At 33.2% G+C, this 20,246-nt stretch overlaps 1 protein-coding gene across 2 annotated transcripts; it reads right to left on the bottom strand.

Moving 5' to 3' along the window:
* Positions 1–597: 597 nt before the first annotated feature.
* LOC133311997 (putative methylesterase 12, chloroplastic) lies at positions 598–12,019 on the bottom strand. 2 transcript variants are annotated; one of them, XM_061513137.1, is made up of 5 exons: positions 11,691–12,019; positions 10,571–10,825; positions 10,336–10,479; positions 9,519–9,653; positions 598–1,117 (listed from the first exon to the last, which is right to left on the bottom strand). In XM_061513137.1, exons 1-5 carry the CDS (start codon positions 11,931–11,933, stop codon positions 845–847), a joined length of 1,050 nt encoding a protein of 349 aa, XP_061369121.1. In that variant the 5' UTR covers positions 11,934–12,019; the 3' UTR covers positions 598–844. The 2 variants fall into 2 exon arrangements, with proteins under 2 accessions (XP_061369121.1, XP_061369122.1); XM_061513138.1 differs by having other exon boundaries at positions 10,571–10,810; positions 11,691–12,018.
* Positions 12,020–20,246: the final 8,227 nt, after the last annotated feature.

Consider the following 20,246-nt stretch of genomic DNA (forward strand, 5'->3'; position numbering starts at 1 on the left):
TTATGTGTATTGGGGTATTTTTGTCTCAAAATTTATTGTTGTGTTTTCCCTTTACTTGGTATTCTGATTGGTATTCCGAATTACCATATTATTTTTGGTAATCTGAATAGTGACTTTTCTTTATAAATCAAATTACCGGTAATCCTTGGATATCCGGGAATCGTAATTTATTCCTTCTACCAAACGTGGTAATTACATTTACCAAAGAAGGATTACCGGTAATCCTCTCCAAAAACTTGAACCAAACACCCCCTAAAAGTCTAATTGATTATAAAGTTTAAAGAACACCCTTCAAATATAATATTGAAATTAAAAAAAAAAAAACAAAAAGAAGCCCCCTTTGGTTTTATTGAACGTCAGCAAATGTTCATGCACTTTTTACTCTATGAAACAATGATTTAATATCTCTCATGTTGTCATACATAAAAATATATGAAATCTATATTTTTTCTTTCTTTCTCTTCTTTTCACATGACCTCACTTGAGCCCCATATACTTTTATGTATGTAAGAAATAATTTTATATTCTACGACATAAAAAACATCAATCAAAGCCAAAATGTAAAGTGAAAAGTTAATATAACTATACACATGGAGAGAGAGAAAAATAATAATAATAACCGAGGCTTACAGAAGTCATTTACTACTTACTATAATACTGTTGTCTTAAAGGCAATGAAATCATGTTCCTTTCTCTATTATATTCCATAATTATAAAAAATAAGATACTTCTCCCAATTGGGCCTACCTGTATGATGGTCAATAATGCAAAGCCATATCAACTCTTTTTCATTTTGTAATCTTAAGGGGATGGAAAGATAAAAGAAATCATGTTGACCATTAAGCTATGCAATTTGAGCTATTTCCACCAAAATTTTGTGGAGAGATTGTGGCTTGGAGAAGAATGGACAGTGGTCACTGCCTTTGATTTTGAAAACACCTTCAGGTGGGTTTTCCCTCACTAGCTTCTCTTGGACATCTGGTGAAAGTGCATGATCATCAAGTGTTTGAATGTAAAACCGGCGACCAGTACCATATTTTTCAGCAGATAAAGATAGCTTCTCCATGATAGGACCAAGAGGGCTATGTCTCATGGAAACCATGGCTAAAGCAATATCCTGAAATACACCTCATTTCAAATTTTATCAGATGCATATATTAGTAGAATCTATAAATACTCATGAGAACATTCATGGTAAATTGAAAAACTAGTCCGAGTTGCTATAAGCCATGCGCAAATTTCCCGGCGAAAAATGTTAATACAACAAAAATGAAGATGGTTTTCATCTTCCTTCAATTAGGACACAATTTACAATATACAGTTAGAAATATAATAAATGAAGATGGTATAATAGTTTTTTTAATTTGAGCACAGTTATGACCCCAACCTTTAGAGGAAACATGGAACATGAAAGATGAGGATTGCAAATGTTTCAGGTCATATACTAGTAACATGTAATGTTTACAAACCCATTTTCCAGCACAAGGACATTAAGAAACTAGAAACATACTAGATGATTGTCTTGGGTAATGTCAGATGATTAATCCATAAAAACAAAAAAAGAATAAAATAAACACATATCTTGGATGAAAATCACTCCCCATTAAACCCCAACTAGCGAGGGTAGGGACGAAAGCAATACTTATACGTAGCCTTACCCTTACATATTTGCAAAGAGATTGTTTCTCGAATTCGAACTCGTGACCTTTCAGTCATAAAGAAATAGTTTTATCACTATTTCAGGCTCGCACTCTTAAACACATTCACATACTTGGATATCAAAGAAAAAAAAAGTCCACCTTAACATAACAATACTTAAGAAAATAAAACAATGAATATATATGAACAACTTCAACCGTACTTGAAAAAGACTAGGCTTAGTAAAACGAGAAACTATTAGGAACCCACAAATTCAACAGTTCTGCTCCTTCTAAGTGTGTTTGGATTAACTTTTAAAAAAAGTTACTTTTATGCCCTGCTTATTTTAAAAGTGTTTTTTATAAAAGTTAAAACTATTTAGATTTTTAAAAAAATATATTTTTTTTTTAAAAAAATTTGGCTTTTGACTTTTGCTTTTTTGAGAAGCTAAAATTTTTAGCTTCTGGAAAAAGCAGATTTTTGACTTTTTTTATGACTTCTGCTTTTTTAAAAACAGTCATCCAAATGCACTTTACAACAAAAGTTCTTTTTTTTGAAAAAAAAAATAACTTTTGACTGAAAAAAAACTCATCCAAATGGGTAGGTTACACTGTTGCGGGGATACAACCCTCTTGGTCAATCATGCTCGTATTTGGGCAAAAAAAAATCCATTGCTTTAGACAGCATTCAAAGACAGTGGAAGATCTTTAGAGAAATCAAGTATGACTAGGGGGAGGATAAGAGAAAGAAGACAAAAAAAAAAAAAAAAGGAAAGAGATGCAAACAAGGTTTAATCAAGAGTGCGACAAGGCTGTTCAGTCCTGCATTGCATATCAGTAATGGTAACTCCCTTGAAAGAAGCCATAAACACAACACTATCCGGAAATAAAACTAGGGGCAAAGAGAGAGACTTAAAAATGCAGGCATTTCGTTTAGGGGGTGTCAATTCTTGACACAACACGAATATGATACGAAAATTCATATCCGAATTGACCCTTATTTAAATTTGTGACATGTTCGTGTTGGCAAAATATGACATGCAAAAATTCGTATCATGTCGCATGTCAACACGCAAACCCGCATTTGCCCGTATTTTTTAACTATTTACTATTTTGACCGATTCATGTCGTGTCGCGTCATGCCGTGTCACCCCTGTCATGTCGGTGTCAAGAACACAAATTTCAATTTGCATGTTGTTCCTATTGTGTTGTGTTAACCAGCAAAATTTGTGGGTCGTGCATGTATTGAAGGTTTTGACACGAATAAAAATGTGTCGTGTTCGTATTAATATATTTGTGTCGTGTCAACATGAATTGACACCCCTAATTTCGCTCTAACCAAAAATAACACAGGACGGCAAACATGCACACTGCCACAAAATATTAGTCTCCTTGTTTCTTCCAAAATCTTGAAGCAAACCAAGAGATACTGCACCAAAGTGACACCCAAGATTCATCCAGCACACCAAACAAAATATTAAAAGGAAAGTAGCTGGCTTAAAATGTAGAAATAGATGGGCTACTGTTTCTGAACTTGAGCTGAAAATAACAGAAATGTCAGGGAAAACTGCTGAGTAGGGCTCACAAATTTGTAGCAAGTCATTGGTATTAATCCTATTGAGTACTGTTGTTCATACAAAAGACTTGACCTTAGAGGGAATCTTAGATTCCAAATGGGTCTCGAGAAGAATACTCTCCCTATTAAAAAAATGAGTAAGAAATATAAAAATAGGAATCATAAGAAAAGATACCAGCACAGTTAATAGACCAAATTCTACTATCTTGATAAAGGAATAAAAGTAAGAATCAAGTAAAGCAAAAGGGATTGAATCTCAATGCTCTCCCTATCATTCAGGTCTCATCAAGTGAAAATCCCAATAAATATTCGAATCCTGAATACAATAAATGCTTTGGATGGGTGACTCATGAAAACAAAACAAATTATAAAGGAAAGAAAGATCTCTGAAAAAGGAACAGTTCCCATCTATACATCCACCAAAATTCAGATCCAAGAACCATCACCCAAGCACAAAGAAGCGCACACCCTTAACAGATAAACTTCCAAGGATTCACATGACTAACTTCTGTTTTTGTATAATCTGCTTTATGAACTTGTTTTGCAAAACTGTTATGGAAACAACTTTCAAAAAAAATTAAGAATTTGTTTGGAATATTTGATCAAGAAGCATGTCTTTCTTAAAGAAAAGAAAAAAAAGTGAAAAAAAAAAAACCTTCCTAAAGCATTTGGAAAGGGGAATAAAAAACAAACCCACAACACTCAAGCTTTAGAGGCAGAAGGGGTTTTGCTCCTTAAACTTGGTACAAGAGAAAAAAAAATTTGTCCGGGAATCTCAATTTTAAAAAATATGATTTTTACATTCAGTTTACGATAATATCTGAAAATTAAAAATTTAAAAAAATTCAGTTTCCCGAGAATCTCCATGAATCCCGCATACCAAACGGGCCCCGGCCAGCTATATTTGAGTTCTAAGGGCATTATCTTCCTCATGCAGAGCTCACGGATCAACAATTAAAAAATTGTTTTCCAAAGCCCCTCTGGGCGGTGGAAGAAAGTCGAGCTTTGGCCCTTACAGTACTAGATTGACCAGCAAGAAGGGGCTAAAGTCATCCAGTTGCTCAATTGTACTCGTTTTAAATCTCCTATCATATGGAACTTGCAAGAGGAGTGACAAGAAAACAACAATTGCTAAAGGAGATAAAAGACAATAATATATTACATTACCTTTTTCAAGTTGGTATCAGAGCTCTCGATTCTGAGGACTCTGCTTCCACAAATCACCGTCTTTAAAAAACCAAACCCTATTTGCCTTTCGCCGCGGGAAAAAAATTTCCGGGGACCTTTTGGACCGTGAGGACCCCTGTTTCACTCTGTTTTCTTAGATCTATCATTCTACGGAGGTTTCTTTTTCATCAGACGACCGGAACAGCTCAAAAAAAAAAAAAAACGCGATACTGTTCATCGGGTACTGTTTACAAAAAAAAAAACTTTTCCTACTTGGTTTTGTCTCCTCTTTCCAGATCTGTGTTTTCTTCCTCTACCTGGATCTATGATTTTCTCTCTGATCTGACGTCGTTTGGGTGTACGTTGTGTGTTTTTGGTACTGTTTTTCACTCTTTCTTATCACTATGGCCGATTTAGAAGATGGTTCGATTATCACGCAGCCTCCACATGTCTCTTCATATTTGAATATTTAGCAAAAGGAGTTGAATCAGCTTAAACCCGCTATTGATAATATGTGTAAGCCATCTGACCGTTCTTTGATCTTGTCAGGTAAGAACACACATTCTACATCTCTTCTTGTTTCTTGCACTGATTTTAAAACCTTATGGATTTTGGATTTTGGTGCAACTGATCATATGACTTGTCGACCTGAGTCTTTTCTTTCTTATCATCCTATTGTTGGTAGTCATACTATATCCGTAGTTGATGGATCCCATAAATCAGTTATTGGTTCTGGTAACATTCAAATTCAACCTTCCTTGTTTCTTAAAAATGTTCTTTATGTTCCTCAGCTTTCTACTAATCTTATCTCCACTCAAAAACTTACAACTGATTTGAATTGTTCTATCACATTTTTCCCTTCTCATTGTGTTATTCAGGATCTTACCTCAAAGAAGACAATTGGAGTTGCTAATGAGCAGGATGGGTTGTATTATCTCCTTCCAGAACATGCTATAAATGATAGCAAAAATCAGTTATTAATGACACGTCATCCTTCTACTACAGAGTCTATGATTTGGCTCCATCACAAGCGTCTGTGGCATCCACCATTCAGTCTATTGAAGTCAATGTTTCCTTCTTTGTTTCTAAATCAGTCAGTTGAGTCCTTCCATTGCGATGTTTGTGAATTTGCAAAACACCATCGAGTGTCATTACCTTCTAGCACTATCAAAAGCAGCGAACCTTTTTCTCTTATCCATTCTGATGTTTGGGACCCTTCTAAAGTGCATAGTGTTTCAGGTGCAAGGTGGTTTGTTTCTTTTATTGACAATTGTACTCGGGTAACATGGATATTCTTGATGAAAGACAAGTCTGAAGTACCAGAGATATTTATTCGATTTCATCACATGATTGAGACTCAGTTTGGTAAGTGTATTAAAAGACTAAGATCTGATAATGGTACTGAGTACGTCAACCAATGCCTGTCGCAATTCATTTCAGACAGAGGTATGGTTCATGAGCTCACATGTGTTGATACCCCTCAACAAAACGGGGTTGCTGAAAGAAAAAATCGTCACCTCCTTGAAGTTGCTAGAGCACTACTCTTCCAGACATCTGTTCCTAGTTCTTATTGGGGAGAAGCCATGTTAGCTGCAGCCTTTTTGATCAATCGCTTACCTTCACGGATCCTTAACAATACTATTCATTCCATGACTTCTTATTTTCTTCTGTTCCCATTTTGCAGAGCCTTCCACCAAAAGTGTTTGGATGTGTTGCCTTTGTCCTTATTCATAAACAACATCGCAATAAGTTGGATCCTAGGGCTCTTAAGTGTGTCTTCCTTGGTTATGCCCCTGATAAAAAAGGGTACAAGTGTTATTATCCACCAAGTCGAAAAAATTTTGTTTCTATGGATGTCACCTTTCAAGAATCTGAGTCTTATTTCTTGGGTCTTCATCTTCAGGGGGAGAACAGTTCTTCAGAAGACTCATCCCCTTCCTTCTTTGAGTCTGGATCGTCCTTGTCTACTCCTACACCTCTTCCTAGTGTGTCTGCTCCTGGTGTGTCAGAACCTTCAAATACACCTGAGATACGAAAGTTTTTGACACCTAAACTGGTATATCAGAGGAGGAAACAACCCATACTGTCTCACCAGCAACCTCAATCGTCTGAACCACTGGTAAGTCCTAAGTCTCCTGTTTCTGATTCTAATATTATTGCCTCTCATGATTTGCCTATTTCTTCTGATACTTCTAATGACTTACCCATTGCTTCAGCTTCTGATGACTTACCTATTGCCCTAAGAAAAGGGAGAAGATCTTGTTCAAAACAATCTTGTTCCTCTTGTACTCAGTACCCTATCTCCCATTTTGTTTCTTCTACTAATCTATCTGTGCAGCACAAAAGCTTTGTTTCAGCACTAGATTCTATTTCAATCCCAAAATCAGTACATGAAGCATTGAAAAATAAGAATTGGGCTCAAGCCATGCAAGAGGAGATGAATGCGTTGGAGAAAAATAAAACATAGGAGGTTATTGATAGACCCAATGGAAAGAAAGCAGTAGGGTGCAGATGGGTTTATGCCCTAAAGTATAATTATGATAGCACTCTTGAGAGATATAAGGCTCGGTTAGTCGCCAAGGGTTACACTTAGACCTATGACATTGATTATGAAGAAACCTTTGCTCCAGTTGCAAAGATGAATATCGTGAGAGTCTTGTTATGCCTTGCTGCCCATTACAATTGGTATATAAATCAATTTGATGTGAAGAATGCTTTCCTTAATAGTGAGTTAGAAGAAGTCTACATGAAAATCCCGCCTGGTTTTGATTCTGTGGACGGAGAAAATAAAGTTTGTAGATTAAGAAAAGCCTTGTATGCATTGAAGCAGTCACCTCGTGCCTGGTTTGGGAGGTTTACTAAGGTTATGATGACCTTAAGATACAAACAGAGTCAAGGAGATCACACTCTTTTCTTTAAGCACTCCCAAGATGAGAAGCTCATTGTGCTCCTTGTATATGTTGATGATATTATTATAATATGTGATGATTTTGTGGAAAGACATATTCTGCAAACACGACTAGCCTCTAAGTTTGAAGTTAAAGACCTTGGGAAACTGCGATATTTCCTAAGTCATTCAAAGAAAGGAATTTTTATCAGCCAGAGGAAATATATTCTTGATCTTCTCAAAGAAGCAGGAAAGCTTGGGTGTAAACCCTCTAATACTCCTATTGAGCAGAATCACAAGATAGGTTATGAAGAGGAGAGTCCTCCAGTTGATAAAGGACAATATCAAAGGCTAGTTGGGAAACTGATATATCTGGCTCATACTAGACCAGACTTAGCTTATGCTGTTAGTATTGTCAGTCAGTTTATGCACGATCCCAAGGACAAACACATGCAGGCAGTGGAGAAAATTCTTCAGTATCTTAAAGCCACTCCTGGTAAAGGACTGTTATTCCGGCGTGATAGCAATCTCTCTTTAAAAGTTTACACTGATGCTGATTATGCTGGATCTGTGACTGACCGTCGTTCTACCACTGGTTATTGTATGTTTCTTTGTGATAATTTAGTGACGTGGAGAAGTAAGAAACAAGATGTAGTTGCCAGATCAAGTGCAGAGGCTGAATTTCGAGCTATGGCTCAAGGCATTTATGAGTTGTTGTGGTTGAAAATTGTACTTGATGATCTCAAAATAAAATGTGAGGGACCTATGAAGCTGCTATGTGATAATAAGTCTGCTATTTGTATAGTTCATAATTCAGTTCAACATGATCGGACTAAACATATTGAGGTCGACCGCCATTTCATCAAAGAGAAGCTTGATAACGCTTTGATTACCACTCCATACATTCCCACTGGGCGTCAATTAGCTGATGTATTGACAAAGGGACTTCCTTCAGATAGATTTCAAGAGCTTACTAGCAAGCTGGGAATGATAAATATCTATTCCTCAGCTTGAGGGAGAGTGTTGTAAATAATAATAATTATTTATTTGTTGTATTCTAGAATCTCTCTTGGGCTTAGCCCATTAGGTCATGTATTCTCTTTAAATAGAGAAACCTTTGTACATTTTAGATACAATTTAATAATATATTTCATTACCTTTTTCAAGTGAATGACATGAAGGAGGAGCTATAAGTCAAGACTAGATAAAACATTATATTAAAAAAAGAAAAGGTAAACACCTATTTTGGTTTTCCAAATATACAACTGTTATTACTTTACCCCTATTATACTAAATATATCAAAACAGTCCTTCCATGACAATTTTCAACATCAAATTGGTCATTCAATGTCAATCTTTTAAATACCCAATTTGCCTTTTGGAAAATCATGATCAAGAGTTAAGATAACATCTCGGTTGTTTCAGTTTTTTTTATAAAAAAACTACACTTTATTGATTTATAAACACAAATCAAAACCAAGGGCCAAACAAGTTTTTATCTTTCTTTCTTTTCTTTTCTTTTTGTGAAAAACAGGAAACAAATTTGTAAGTCCCAAATCTACTTCTTTTTTGGGCAAAAAACTAACAAGGTGGTCTGTACTCCTCTCCCCCATCTCATACCAAAAGACAACCCTTAATCTTCTCAATCCTCTCAGCCACTGTGTCTGGAATTCAAAATAGGGAATGGTAATATGGAAAGCTAAACAAACAAGCTTGAACAATGGTAATACGTTCTCCAACCAAAAGAGATGTACACACCTTTCCACTATTAACACAATTACAGATCTTGTGAATCACTACACCACTACAAGAAATTACCCTTGAACCAAAAAATTGAGAGTACAAAATAGCTCCTCTAGTTAATTGAATTTAATATTAATCATAATCTCCTTCCCCGTTATCTTTTTCCCATATGTTAAAGCTTTTAAGCATGTACTTATCAGCACAGTAATACATTTAGATGAAGCCAATTAATATTTATCTTTGTGTCTTTTAATATTTGAAATTATTCATTGTGCAATAAGTTTTATCTGTTTTTTTTCTTTCTTTCTCCACTCAACCACTTCTGAAAAATAAGAGAAAGAGAATGAAAGGAGGGAAAAAAGTAATGAAAAAGTTTTTTAGTTCCAAAATTTTACTATTTGTCACGAGGTGTACAGCTTTAAGTAGCTAATTTAAATGGACAGTCAAGATATAGCAGCTAAAAAACCTAGGAGGAAGAAAGATAGAAATAGACTTAAATCCAGCATACCTTTGCTGGGGACAGGTTAAAATATAACCCTTTCATCTGCTCTTTCTCAAACATAAATCCTGTCGGGGGCTTTTCTTGACCATTTCCATGGATCAAAAACTTTGATTCTTGCATAAAACGTTCAGCAGATCCAAGCTGCAGTGTAGATAATTTGTGAGAACAATTATGAGATCTTCCAAGCAACATGCAAAACAAGAAATTTAAAAATAAAAAATGTTTAAATAAAAAAATGTTCATTCTGAAAGGAAAATACATCATAAAGAACTTTTACTTTGGCTGCTATAATGTTTACTTTGAGTGTCTAACGGAAGAAAACATTCCAGTATCACTCTAATTAACAGAACATTTGAATGTGCTTTTTATTTCTCAGAACTGTTGAAATTTTCACCTTTCTCAAAACAGCTTTTTTATTTTTCTTGCTTTTACAAGAGCCAAAATATTTACTTTTTCCAAGGTTTTTAATTCTTACGATGAAGTAATTTTTTGCTAAGGAAACATTATTTAAGAAGACAGAAAAATCATGGAAAATCAAGTTGGCTGAGCAGCACATTAGAGCAATAAAAGATTCAATGGAAAATTGGCTAAGACTTCAAATTATAACCATAGAATCTGAGTTATTGAAATTCAAATATTCACGTTATAGTAAACTTGTGATAATAGATGAAGAAACCACACCAATCAATTTAAGCATGTCACTTCAAATTGCTTTAGCATGTGTTATTATTAATTTAAGTTTGATTTGAGGATTTATTCACCATATATGAACTCGCAAAAATTCAACTATTGACATAAATAAATGAAGAAACTAACTGGATACCTCATCAGCAAAAACATCAAAAGGTCTTTGGCCATTAGTCACCATTGTAGCACAAAGGAAAATTGCTTTCGAGATCTTTTGAGGATAATGTTCCAATGCATAAGAAACGCAAGCACCACCAATGCTATGACCAACAAGAACAACCTGCAAAATTTCCATTTTCATGAAATATAACAGAATGCAGGAAAATGACATGTTTCAAGTCAGATATATATTCAATCTCACGCATCCAAACCTTTTCATCCTCAGGAAGGTTTTCAAGATAATTAATTAAAGGTTTTGAATACTCTGCCAATGTAGTGACGCTGTTTGTGTCTGTGAGATCAATTCCAGAACCTGTAAGATCTAAAGCAACAGGAAGCAGTCCAGCTTCTTCTAGAAAGGCAACAGTCTTGTACCAACACCATGCTCCAAAACCTTCTCCATGGATTAAAACAAATTTCTTCGTTTTAATATTCTCCAGTAATTCTGGAATCTGCACAGGATATGACTGGCAAGAAGTCAGAATATTTCAACCAAAATTCAGGGGGAAAGCAGATTTCAACATGGCTGACAAAGTTTGTTAACCAATCTTTTGTGCAAATACAAAGATTGTGAAGAGCATATATATATATATATATATTGATTACTCATTTCCTTTCCATTCTAGGTCCTAGCTAACATTTGCAACACTCAAGAATATAATATATTAATGTTAATTCTATTGCATCAATTCAAACAACATTTCAAAGATCCCTTAGAAGGAGTTAGTTTACATTAAATCACAGACAAAATCCAACTGCATAAGAACTAACATAACATAATTAAGCATCACCACCAGCTCAGATATTGATTCAACAAAAGTACCAACAGCCAGGTTGCTCAACATCTCTCATTTTTTCCCCTTACACAACTGTGCTGAACTCTCTCCTAAAAAAGGAGGAAGAAAAGCATTTTTCCCATGGCGCTTAAGAATAAATGGGGTCAAAACGCATTAGTATTTAGTGGAGTCAGGGAAGTGGGGTATATAAACAAGTACAAGATACAGGCAACTAAACATAAATAAATAGCATTTGCTTTTCAAAGCACACTACTTTTCAAGATGCACCTTTTTAGTCATAAAAAAGAAAAAAAGGTAAGCCCTTGATTTCTTTTTTCAATGTACACTTTTCAGCTAAGGCTTGTTCTGTTGACTCAATTGCTTACCCTAGCAATTAACTAGTCTTCACTTCTACCCATATACTTTAAAGATCTTTAATCATGACAACCCACTTTTTGCAACTGATCAAATGATTCAAAAATCAAAACTTTTCAATCAATAACCCACAAATCATGCTATAAAAAATATAATAATAATTAAAAAAAAAAAAAAAAACCTGTTTGTTGGCTGAGAATGACTCAGATAAATTGCGCCTTCTAGAGCTTGTTGAACCAATTCTCCTAGACATGGACCCTTCAAATCTCTGAGACAATTGATGCTGTTGAAGTGCCATAGAGAGTGCTTGCAGATGAAGTTCTTCCTCAGTCACCAACTTCCTCTGTGATCTACCCATTCTCTTGCTTCTCGATCCAACATCTTTGGGTTCCTTCTTTATCATGCAAATAAAACGATTACCCATGTTTTTCCAACAACTCTCTTTGTTCAGTGTTCAAGGGAAATTGTTGGTAAATGAAGAAACTTCTTCAATCCTCAGATTTTTATTTTTATTTTTTTTCTGTCTTTTTCTTTTTCTGTGGTTTCGGAGTTGTTAGAGTATAAATGCAAAAAATAAAAGCCAAAAATGCTAATGAAACAACACGCCAGCGTTTTTCTTTTTTTTTCAATCCCCAACTGATTTTTAGTGCTTATTAAATGCTTGCGATTTCAAGATTTCAACGACACAATACTTCATTTCATAATGTCAATGCTCTTTCTAATTATTTCTTTCTCTATATTGCTTTCAATTTCAACCTAACAAACTTTTATTTTTATTTTTATAATATAAAAATATTATTTGGCTTAGTTTTTTTTAACTTTTTACATGAGCAGTGCTGTAGCAGTGGAGACAAAGTGAACCGAAAATAAGCGCATAATCTGTAGGCGGTTTTTCAACGTGCAGTTGAGTGCAACACATGTCACCATTTATATTTTAGCTAAATTAAAAATGGCTTTACAAAGGTCAAATTCCTCTTCTTCTTTTTTTAACTATTTGTAAGCTTGTAAAAGTAAACTTGTTACGACATATAGCTCATTTCAATGTTTTTTTTTCTTTTTTTTAAAAAATATCTTTCTCGCTATAAATGAATTTTTGGAGATGCTTTTAAAAAAGAAGAAGTCATAAAAAAGTCAAAAAAATTACTCTCTTTTTTTCAAAATCAAAATTTTTGGCTTTTCTAATGAAATGTGCTTGGCTTTTCTTTCTCACTAGACTGAATCCAACAAAACTTTATCTAGGGGAATACTCATCAGAATAGGTCATACCACGCGGTGGGCTGGGATATCCTGATTACCCAGAGGAACACAGCTTTAATGAATTATGCTTTTCTAATGAAATGTGTTTGGCGCTTTCAAAATGAAGTCAATTTTCTTTGGTCTCATTCGTTGCGTGACAAATACAAGGTGCAAGTTGATCAAGTGTCAATCCCTAAGGCTGGATGCCCTCCTTTCTGGAAGGCAATCTACAATATCATGCTCAATATGCAAGATAGCATAGTTTGGAAAATGGGGAGACAATCTCTTTTTGGAAGGACAAGTGGGTCGACTCTTTTATATGCTTCTTGGATCATGTTCCAAGCAGTGTACCCGAAGATTTGAACGATTGCTGCCTCAATCAAGTGGTAGGCCAGGATGGAAAGTGGAATTATAACATGCTGCTACAACTTTTCGATTTGGAGGTGGTTGAAAAGATTATAAGTATACTCCCTCATAATATGATGTTCGGTATGTATGTTCTTTGAGAGGGCAACCAGTGCGCGGATTGGTTGGCAAACTATCTATTGGTTCACTTGAAGTTACCTGATAAGGCTCACTTCTCTGAACCCCCCCCCCCCCAACTATGGTATCATCTTCAGGCTGACAATATGGGTGTGATTTTGGCTAGACATGTGTAGACTCGCTAAAAGCTTCCCTGTCTAATCTTTTCTATGTTTTATTTTTTCTTTGCTTTATGTCTTTACCTCAATGTATAAAAAAAAAATTGGCTTTTAAAAAATAAAAGTCAAAAGCCAAATATATTTTTTTAGAACTCAAATTTTCCCAACCCCAGCTAATCCATCTCTTTACCGTCACCACCACCACCTCCTCCACCATTGTTGTTGCTGCCATTACAACCCCACCGCTCACATACCCTGTCATAACCTATGTAGCACCGACACTTCAAAAAACCTGAAGTGTCGTGCCTGACGCTCCCGGACACTTTAACACGCTCTGTCATCTATAATATTTGAAATTTCATTACATATCATGGAAAAATTAATCGATGTTTTACCAAATTGATATAATAAAATAAAAGATGGATACCAAATAAATCTCACTGTAGTGTATAAGAGGTTTTCAATTTGAAAATACAATAGTAAATATTTACATCTTATATTTCTTTGCAAAATTGATGGGTATTATAAGTTTAGTTTCTTTTTTTGTTAAATTATTGAATATTAAATATAATATACACTGAAAAGAAATATGACTAAACAATCACACAAGAGGAACTGTGTGTTACTTCTAATGCAAGAAATATTCAAAAACACAACACTTTAACAAGATTTTCAACCTAAACGAATTCAAACAGAATATAAACTTTTTTCTCAATACAAAACAAAATTAAAACAATTCTGATAACACAAATTTCAGAGGTAATACAGCGGAATCAAAATTGAATGGGAAAATAGAGAAAATCAATGTTTATGGCAACTCTTTTCAAGAAATCATGCAAGAACGAATTTAAACATAAAACTTATGATTCCCAACCCTCAAACAGATTCAATATAACATATACAAAAATCAAAACGAAATTAATTGATCGAAATCAATATAGAGAAGGGTTTAGGAAAAATCACACCGTGATATATCCTGGTTCACTCTCTAACCACTTGAGAGCTATATCCAGACTGAGGTCGATCTGTTCACTATCATCAAGCTTCCATCAGGTGCTTGAAGAAACCTTTTTACAACTGGAATTTTTTAAGTCTATGACCAATCCTTTAATCACACACAACCTAACACCTTAGGATTACTCCAATTGTCTCACCAACATTTACAGCATTCAAATTCGTTTAAACAGATTAAAGTCGCCTCTCTAAGTTCAAACAAAAATGAAAGAACAAAAAAGATTGAGAAACAAGAGAATAATTGAGTTTTTTTTCAAGGATGTGAAAAACTAAGCCAATATGGGTTCAATTCTGAGTTCTCTTAGATTTTGAGTTTTCCAGTTTTAATTCTTGTGTTCAGAACCTTAATAACATGTATTTATAGGTGCCGAGTTAATATTCGTTTATAGTTGTTAAACATCAAATATTTGAATTACTTCGAGTTTAAGTCACTTACAAGTGAAAGTATTCATTACTTTTCGGGGACTATTCGAATACTTCTTCAAGTTAAGCAAGTATCCGATTCTTGTTCATCAGATATTCGAATACTTCTTCAAACCCAGAAAGCATTCGATTACTTTTATGCAGAAATCAATTTTCATGTTGGTTTTCGAATCTTAATGCATCTAATTGATTTCCAGTGACTTCTAAATGATTTCTAATGACATCTAACATATGTATAATCATGTTTCACACTTGTATAACAACTCTTGATGTGTATGTGATCTTGTATGCATGATCAAACTGAATATGTGTCACTTATATGAGTTTATAGTTTAATTATGCAATTCCTAAGATAAAGCTCAATAAACTCATTCCTATAAGTTCTATGAATCTAAAAAAACATAACAAACAGTAAGCACATGAGTCTTCTTTGTCTTCCTTGTTTGAGTCTTCTAATACTTCTTTTGAACTTGAAATTTTGACTTGAGCTTCGACTTTGCCAATTTGAGTGTTCTTTTCATGTTTGCACTTTCTTATAGGCTTCTTGTACCATTTAGGACTTGTTGTCATGCCTTGTATTGCGAGCATCCATGTTGAGTTATGTTGGTCCTTTATAGGTGTTTTGTTATCATCAAAACTTCAATATCATAGTCTTCATGACCTATGGTTCAACATATACTACATAAATTAAAAATTTATTTAATATTAAAACATGCCATAACGTGTTGAAATCTAATATTTTTTAGAATTAATGTGTTTGAGTATCGTGTCGTGTCTCATGTCGGTGTTAATGCAACATAGGTCATAACTACCACCACATCGTCGTTACTGCCATCTCCTCACAACCATTCATACCATTATTGTCATCACCACCATTACCCAACCTCCACCACCACCTCGCCACTACCTCCACCGCCATTGCCGCCACCAAATCTACTCCTATAATTTATTTTCACGTTACCTTTTTAGTAATTTATACTTTTTAATTTTAACATCTGAATAATATATTTAGTTAAAAGTATTTTTCATGTATTATGTCCAAATATAAAATAACTTTAGCTTTTTAAAAGTCCTTCTAAAATAATTAATGCACAAAAAGTCATTTTTTCAAAAGCTCATCTAAATGGGCCCTATGAGTGATACATTTACCATTGACTCATTAATCATGGCTTAAGTATTTAACGATTGATTCAACAAATTCATTCTAAATCAGATTTATGCCATGAGTGTTAAAGGAAAATGACTTGCTTTGAGAACAAAAATTTGTGATGTACATTGAGCTTAATTGATGATAAGTTTTCATTTGTAAAATGTTATTTTACTTATTAGTATTGATTTAAATGTAGTTTTTTTAGTTTATGTTTATTGGTTTCTAATCACCTATCTTAAAAACTTTTTTTGAAACATAGTTAATTTTGATTGATTTGTAATTACTTATAGAAGTGTGTTTAACATTATTACTGTAATGCAATTGTTTTTTTTTTTTTATTCTGATAACTCAATTTTAAGATAAAAAAATTCATTATCAAATCCAAATTTTTAATTTAGTCTATCTTTTTCTTCTGTTAGAGAAATATAATATAAAAATTATTAATGGGTCTTCACTTCTCAACTTAAACTTTTGGGTTGAAATGGTTCTTTACATGAAATCGAGCATCTGTGACCATAGGGCCACTAATTCGATCCTCAGTGCCCCTTACTTTCTAGTGTAATTAAGGCAGCACAAGGTATTACCGAAAAATAGACCTGTGCAATATCCACGCTTCAAGGCTAAAGAGCTCTTGTGTGAAAGGGTGTATTAGAGAAATATGAGCCTTCACTCACAAGCTTAAATTTTTAGGTGAGATGATTGCTTTATCATGTTTTTTCTGCATCAAAATGTATAGTTCACTAATGGTGAGGCAGTTTAGTTTTTTTAACACGTTTCTAACATTATTGAGATTTTATAAGGGCTTCCCTCCTCCTTATGAAAGCTTAATATTCAAATTCATAAGAGTGTCTATAGATTGATAGTAATTAATATTATAAAACATATTCAAGTGCATGTATAAACAAGTAATATTAGAATAAATCTTATCGTAAGATGATTGTTACTAATGTTTGTGATGAGTACTAACAAACTATTTTATAACTTTATCTAAGTAATTCTAATATTTCAAGATTAATCAACAACTTATGAAATATATATATATATATATATATATATATATATATATATATATATATATATATAAAGGCCTATTTAAAGACATAAGAACATGATCAAAAGGAGATAAATAATTAAATAAAGCCCATGGTACATTCTCCATTTGCACTTCACTAAAATCAATACATTTTTTATTACAATCATTCATGGAATTGAATTTATAGTCTAGGCACAAATGTATTTATAAGCCTCTTTGATGGTGATTGTTAACTCTTCCAAAGAGAGTTGATTTTGAGTTTATAATTAATGATTTGGTGCCTAATATTTCATATAATTCCTTCATAAGTATGATACAATTGCACGAATCTTATCTTTGTGTATTTTGAATGATACATGTGTTAAGTGTTAATAATTGAGTTGATTATGATACTAAAGCATTTAACAAGCTATGAAGTTTGTGATGCAAGTCAATGTCGTAGAAATGCAATAGCATTGAAGCGATTAATGAAACATTGTGTTTTGAAACTGTAGTAAAACAAATAAAAAGATAAGCAACATAATTTCAAATTCAAATAAAATATAGTATGCTAGAGCACATGATAAAGGATAAGAAGGCTAAAGATATGAAGAGATAACATCCATCTTAATGAATCCTTAATCAAGATCATAAAACTAAGCTTAAAGATAATTCAAGATCAAAATTGAAGCTTGTTCTAAAAGGGATTTGAATTCAAATAACAACTTGGATTCCAAGTCATCCATCTCTATAAATAAAGAAGCAAAGGCATGCTCCAATATACTGAGGAATCAATCAATCAATCTTGTTGAGAGGAATCCAATAGATCAAAGGGTGATTCTGGATCTAATAGAGGGATTATTGTATCAGGTTGACCCCAACACTTTTCTAAGAGCATAGATATAGTGGAAAGTGGTGGCATGCATGTCGAGTAGTTGCGTGAGTAGTGCTAAAGCATCGCCTATGTCTATCTTTATTTGTGTGTTCATGTTTCTTTCTTTGTTCTTTTTTGTTTCTTTTATTTTAAATATGAGTTCATTTTCTTATGATTGGATGATAAAGTATCTGTATTATAATGAAGTCATGAATGCCTAAACTCTTCTAAATTACTTGTTTAATAAAGTGCTTTTGTTTTAATTTTGTTGACTGGCAAGTGTCTTACGATTTGGGTTGCAGGGATGTAAATAAATCCATAACCTTATTAAGCAATGTGGATAAATTAGGTTAAAGAAATCTAGTTAAGTTGTTTGGGCTTTATGCCTTCGATGTTACATGATGTGAAAACGATGTTATTCGCTCTTCCCAAAGTGGTATTTGACAACAAGGTTCCCTAGGTACTAGTAGCAACTTTGTGTAAAGGTGTACACACTAGAATTTGATATTTTGATGGCCAATTTTGATTATATGTGGCTGGCAACATGGTTTCCCGAGTCACAGGGTAGACTGACAATAGGGTTTCTCGGGTCTACCATTGTGCTCTTCCCACTAAATTAACTAATTTAACTTCATAAAGATAAATCTGATGAATAATGGAATTTGATACTTGATTTGATTATGATGAATATTTGAGTTATGATTATTATTTATGTAATATTATGATTGATGCTAAGCTGAATATGTTAATTGATTAATTTATGATTATCCTTAATAAAACATCAATGAGTTGATTATGCTGATTTATTGAGTTATATTTATTCTAAATAAAATGCCTTGATTGATGTTTGGGTTGATTACAATTATTGATTAACTTATGACTATCCTCTTCGTGTTCTGGATTGGGTTTACCTGCTTTTGCTAATTATTTGTCTGTGTTTGTGTGTTGTAATGATCCTTCGGGGGAGCAGATTTTTCAGTGAAGCAGGTTGCAAAAGCTGGGGCTAATAGTGGTCAATGAGGATAACGTCTCAGATATTTCTAGCTTATCATAAATTTTACAATTTTATGAGATTTAATAAAATGTATAAGATATATTTTGAGTTAAATCTTAGTCTCTTGTTTTATTTTAATATTTATGAATTTAATAAAGTTACCCTTGCACTTGTCCCTCTTATAGGGGCGACATTAATATTTTCTCAAATTAATTTTAGATTAGCTTCCGTGATATTTATAAGATCCTAATAAATAATAAAATATGAATTTTGGCAAATTCTATTATTTTAAGAATATTTTAAAATTGTTAAAAATTTGAGTGTTGCAAAATGATATCAGAGTCCTTGGTTTAGCTTGGGTTTGCTCTTGATGCTGACTTAAGGTATCAAAGATCCCAGAGTTAAATAAATAAATAAGTACTTACAAATATTTAGTAAATAAAATAAGATATAAAAAAAGAATTCGTGAAAGTTGAGTAGTAAAAAAGGTTCTTATTGTCCTTTAAAAATACTTTAATTTTGAAGTCTTGATCTTGTTAATTATGTTCTTGAAATTACTTATATGTTATCTTTTGTAACTCATTTTGTGTTAATAGGAGTAATTAACTTTCTTTAAGATTTTGAGTTGTACTTGTATTGGTTAAATTTTTTCTAAATGAAGGATGATATATGCAATAAATACTTTTGTCTATTTAAAGAAGATATGCAATTTTGAATCTTTTCTTTTAGGGGGTAAATAAAAAAATTAGTGTTTTAAATTCTTGGTATCCTAAATTGTCTTGTTTGCTTGATTATGCATGACCCATGTTTGCTTGCTAACTTTTATTTGTGGGAGAGCATAAATTTTTAAGTTTCGAGGATGAAACTTATTTTAAGGAAGATAGAATTTAATAACCCAGAAAAACAAATAATAATAATAATATAGTGTATTGACGTGCGCTGTCAAACCCACGCAAATCACCGAGCTTAGGTTTTGTAATGATAGGGCAACTCAGATCGTCTTTCAAAGAACCTGCTTGAAATCAGAAACGTTCTATAGAATAAAATATAAAAGGGAAGGGGGGATTTTGTTGATTTTAAAATTTAAATAAAAACAGAATGTAAAAGATGAATTTGAAATTGTAATTAAAAATAACCAACCTAAGGCTGTGATTCATCTGACGTCTTTCCTCAGATAAAAAAAATATCAGAATCGTGATTGATGTCAATTGAATCATAATCCTTATTTTCAATTGAGAACCCTCTCTAAGCGATTGCTTAGCTTTTGATTAAATACGGTGCTTCTACTCATACAATCCCAGAATATCAGCCCGTTTGATTTAAGGTCATAGGGTCAATCAACCTAATCATCAAATCTGATGATTAATCCTTTTCTGTAATCGCAATCGCGAAC

Source organism: Gastrolobium bilobum, unplaced genomic scaffold (assembly GCF_033153095.1).
Source record: "Gastrolobium bilobum isolate Gb01-03AN ecotype WA unplaced genomic scaffold, APGP_CSIRO_Gbil_v1 utg26293, whole genome shotgun sequence".
NCBI lineage: Eukaryota > Viridiplantae > Streptophyta > Magnoliopsida > Fabales > Fabaceae > Gastrolobium > Gastrolobium bilobum.